The sequence below is a fragment of the Gekko japonicus genome, unplaced genomic scaffold, assembly GCF_001447785.1.
Source record: "Gekko japonicus isolate JY-2015 unplaced genomic scaffold, Gekko_japonicus_V1.1 scaffold1599, whole genome shotgun sequence".
Classification (NCBI taxonomy): domain Eukaryota; kingdom Metazoa; phylum Chordata; class Lepidosauria; order Squamata; family Gekkonidae; genus Gekko; species Gekko japonicus.
The window spans coordinates 310,324-314,343 of record NW_015168096.1 but is presented as its reverse complement, the minus strand read 5'-3'; the positions used below and the strand labels follow the sequence as shown (position 1 = coordinate 314,343).

Below are 4,020 nucleotides of genomic sequence, written 5' to 3'. Positions count from 1 at the left end.
GGACCTCTCCTCATGGTTTCCCCGGCATTTCCCCGGCGTCCTCATAATTGTGCTACACACAGTCTCAGGGCCATCGAAGTCATCAGGGGCGTGTGGCGGCCGGCCTAAATACGAAAGGGTTTAAGTTCAAGCCAGAGATTTCTTCCTCCCACCCCCCTCTATCACCACTGAGGTTTTGCTCTCTGCTTTTTGGCCGGCTCTTTCCAGTTGTTTTTTTAAAAGCTGCTTATTTCAGGCCCGATGGCGATGACCACCGGACTCCCTGTCCCCTTCCAAGAAAAGGCGAAAAGGAAGAAGAACTTAAAGAACATCATGAGGGCGAATGAGCGCTACAAGAGTTCCATTGCCCCACCGACGCCTAGATTTTTCTTCGCCCCCCCCCCCAGCCCCATCAAGAAAAATCACAGCAAAATCCGAATACAAAGGGTAACTAAGATGGAATCTCAAAAACATGCAAATAATAAGTTATATATTTTTACATAGGGATGGATGGACGCGTGGATGATAGACAGACAGACAGAGAGATAAACTGCACATTTTCTGTGTGTAGCTGGGAGGTAATGAGAATAATTTTAAAAGGAGCCCTGCCCACGTTCATATTTGGTATTCAAAAAAACATCTTAAAACCGGAATGCTATGTACATTTATCTGGAAGCCAGTCACAGTGTGCCAAGTGTGTCCTACTTCCGAGTAAACATGCCTAGGATGCACCTGCGTAGGACTTAATTTCCCCGGGAGACAGAAGCCCCAGTCAATTTCCGAACAGCCCATAAAACTGGGACTTGGCAAGGAGCCCACTTCGAGGGAGGCCGCCAGCCAGAACGCCGGCCCTGGGGACGCGGCGGCTTCAGCTCCCAAGCGCGGCCCCGGCCTCAGCATCGGCCTGGGCGACTGCAGGCGCGGGTCGAAGGGGTTAAAGGGGAGGAAGGGGTTAACGAAGCGAAGGAAGAAGATCGGTTACCTGGCGCTTATTTATTTATTTAGGGTGGGGTCTTTTTAACCCCCTCCTTGCGGGGACTGAAAGCACAGAAAAGGCCCACTCGCCGGCCAGTGTCGAAATGGACCCGAACCGCTTGGAGGTCGCCGGTAGGTGGCTTCTGTTCCTCGGGCTGTCCATCCAGAGTTCGTCTCCCAGGAGCAAAGGGCCGGCGGCGCCCTAAATTAACTATCTCCCCCCCCTCTTCCGGTATTAAAAATAGCCAGCAAGAAGAGGAACTCCCATCCGACGGATCCCCTCTTCTCTTCTCCTCCCCTCCTCTCCCCCTTGCTGCCCTGTCCCTTAAAGGCCAGGCTAGCCAAGGAAGCCGGTGCCAGAGGCCTAGGGAACGGCAGCCTCCCTCCCCGAGACAGCACGGTTGGTTCCGCAAAGTAGTGCGCCTTCCCTTCCTTTCCCTCTGCCACCATTTCCTCTCCCCTCCCTCCCTCCCTCCTTCTCTCCTCCCAACAGGAAAGCTAAACCAACAAACAAGGGCGCCAGGAAAGGGGAGCCCCTCTGGGCTCAGGGCAGGGAGAGGGAGGTCGCCCGTAGGGATGCCACAGCACTGAGTGTGAGGCTGGGAGGGTCTGGGGCACTGGGAAGGGGGAGGGTAAAGGCAGGCTGGAGACAAGGTAACCTGCCGCGGTGATGCGCCCGGCCACTTTGGTATCTCTGCGCCCCGGTAGAGCTGGGCAGGGGGAAAGGAAGGAGGCAATGGAAAGCGCGAGGGGAAGAGGAGGAGAAGGCGGTGCTCTGATTGGACGGCGGAGGGGGAGACGTTCCTGCACGCCGAGGGCTCTGATTGGACGACCGGTGGGAAAGGTTAAACCAAAAATTTTTTTACAGCCCTAGTGTGTGTCTGTAGCTCTGAAATTAATTGTCGCCCAAGCCGTCTCCGCTGCTCCGATCCACAGCCCCGGCTGCTGCATCCCCCCCCCTCCCTGGCTCGGGTGGAATAGGGGGGCTCCAGGCACCGCCATGAAGTAGTTTTGGACAGCGAGACTCGGCCTTGGGGGGCCTCCGCTTTTCCTCCCCTTTGAGAAGCTCCTTCTCCCCCTCTTCTCCGGAGGGGGGAGGTTTTGGTCCCCCACCCCTCCCGGGGCATTGGCTTGCGCTGCCTCGCTGGGCGCCTCTGGTCTTTTCCCTTCCGTGCCCGGCGGCTCCTGTCCTTGCTACATGCCTTGCCAGGCTCTGGAGCTTGTGGTGCAAGTGCCCGGCTGCTGCTGCTGCTGCTCCCGTCGCTGCGCCCCTGCCGCCTGCCTCCGTGACGGACCCTGCAGCGCCTCCCTGCCCTCCTCCCGGCCGCGACTGTGATGTTGGACATGGGCGATAGGAAGGAAGTGAAAATGCTGCCCAAGTCGTCATTCAGCATCAACAGCCTGGTGCCCGAAGCCGTCCAGAGCGACAACAACCACAGCCACCACCACAACAACCACCACCCGCACCACCACCACCACCATCACCACCACCACCACCACCACCCTCCCCAGCAGCAGCAGCAGCCCCAGCGAGCCGCCCCGGCCGAGGAGGACGACGACGAGGAGAAGAACCCGCTCCTGCTGCAGCCCCCGGGGGTGGGGGTCGGCGTTGGGGTCGGAGTGGCCGGCTCGGCGGCGTCTGGGGCAGCCGCCGCGTCCGGTCCTCTGGAGGTGGCCAAGGGGGACCTCTTGGGCGGCAAAGGGGAGCCCGGCTCGGCGGCCGACCTGGACGACAAAGAGAAGGGCCCGTCGGAGGAGAAGAAGGGGGGGTCGGAGGGGGCCAAGGAGGGCGGCGGCGGGGGCGACGGCGGGGGCAAGGAGGGCGAGAAGAAGAACGGCAAGTACGAGAAGCCGCCCTTCAGCTACAACGCGCTGATCATGATGGCCATCCGACAGAGCCCGGAGAAACGCCTGACCCTCAACGGCATCTACGAGTTCATCATGAAGAACTTCCCCTACTACCGGGAGAACAAGCAGGGCTGGCAGAACTCCATCCGCCACAACCTCTCGCTCAATAAGTGCTTCGTCAAGGTGCCCCGCCACTACGACGACCCGGGCAAGGGCAACTACTGGATGCTCGACCCGTCCAGCGACGACGTCTTCATCGGCGGCACCACGGGCAAGCTGCGGCGGCGCTCCACCACCTCGCGGGCCAAACTGGCCTTCAAGCGGGGCGCTCGCCTCACCTCCACCGGCCTGACCTTCATGGACCGGGCGGGCTCCCTGTACTGGCCCATGTCCCCCTTCCTCTCCCTCCACCACCCGCGGGCCAGCAGCACGCTGAGCTACAACGGGACCACCTCGGCGTACCCCAGCCACCCCATGCCCTACAGCTCGGTCCTGACGCAGAACTCCCTGGGCAACAACCACTCCTTCTCCACCTCCAACGGCCTCAGCGTGGACAGACTGGTCAACGGCGAGATCCCCTACGCCACCCACCACCTCACCGCCGCCGCCCTGGCCGCCTCGGTGCCCTGCGGCCTGTCCGTGCCCTGCTCCGGCACCTACTCCCTCAACCCCTGCTCCGTCAACCTGCTGGCGGCCGGGCAGACCAGTTACTTTTTCCCCCACGTCCCCCACCCGTCCATGACCTCGCAGAGCAGCACTTCGATGACGGCCCGCGCTGCCTCGGCCTCCACCTCGCCGCAGGCGCCCTCCACGCTCCCGTGCGAGTCCTTGAGACCTTCCTTGCCCAGTTTTACCACGGGACTGTCGGGAGGACTGTCTGATTATTTCACGCATCAAAATCAGGGCTCTTCCTCCAACCCGTTAATACATTAACCTCCCGGGGAGTCGAGACTGTAAGTGAACATTTTACACACCTTTGCATTGTAAATGAGAAAGGAGCGAGCGAGAGCGAGAGCGAGAGAGAGCGCGCGAGAGAGAGTGAGCAAGAGAGTATAAAAGAACAAAACAGGAGAAAAAAAACTCACCCAGGAAAAAATAAAGTCCAGGTATTTTTTATTAAGTTACCCACCCCTCGACCCCCATTTTTCTGTACGTTTGTTCAGTCTTTAGGGTTGTTTATGATTCCAACCAAGCGAGGCGAGTCAGTTATGTGCAAAT

General features: G+C 59.7%; 1 protein-coding gene across 1 annotated transcript; it reads left to right on the top strand.

The window, feature by feature from the left end:
• The first annotated feature begins 2,289 nt into the window (after positions 1-2,289).
• FOXG1 (forkhead box G1) lies at positions 2,290-3,735 on the top strand. Its single transcript, XM_015414754.1, has one exon. It carries the CDS (start codon positions 2,290-2,292, stop codon positions 3,733-3,735), a length of 1,446 nt encoding a protein of 481 aa, XP_015270240.1.
• The last annotated feature ends 285 nt before the right edge of the window (positions 3,736-4,020 follow it).

Excerpts from the sequence above, each read along its gene's own strand:
- FOXG1 (XM_015414754.1), top strand. The coding sequence starts at position 2,290 with ATGTTGGACATGGGCGATAGGAAGGAAGTGAAAATGCTGCCCAAGTCG.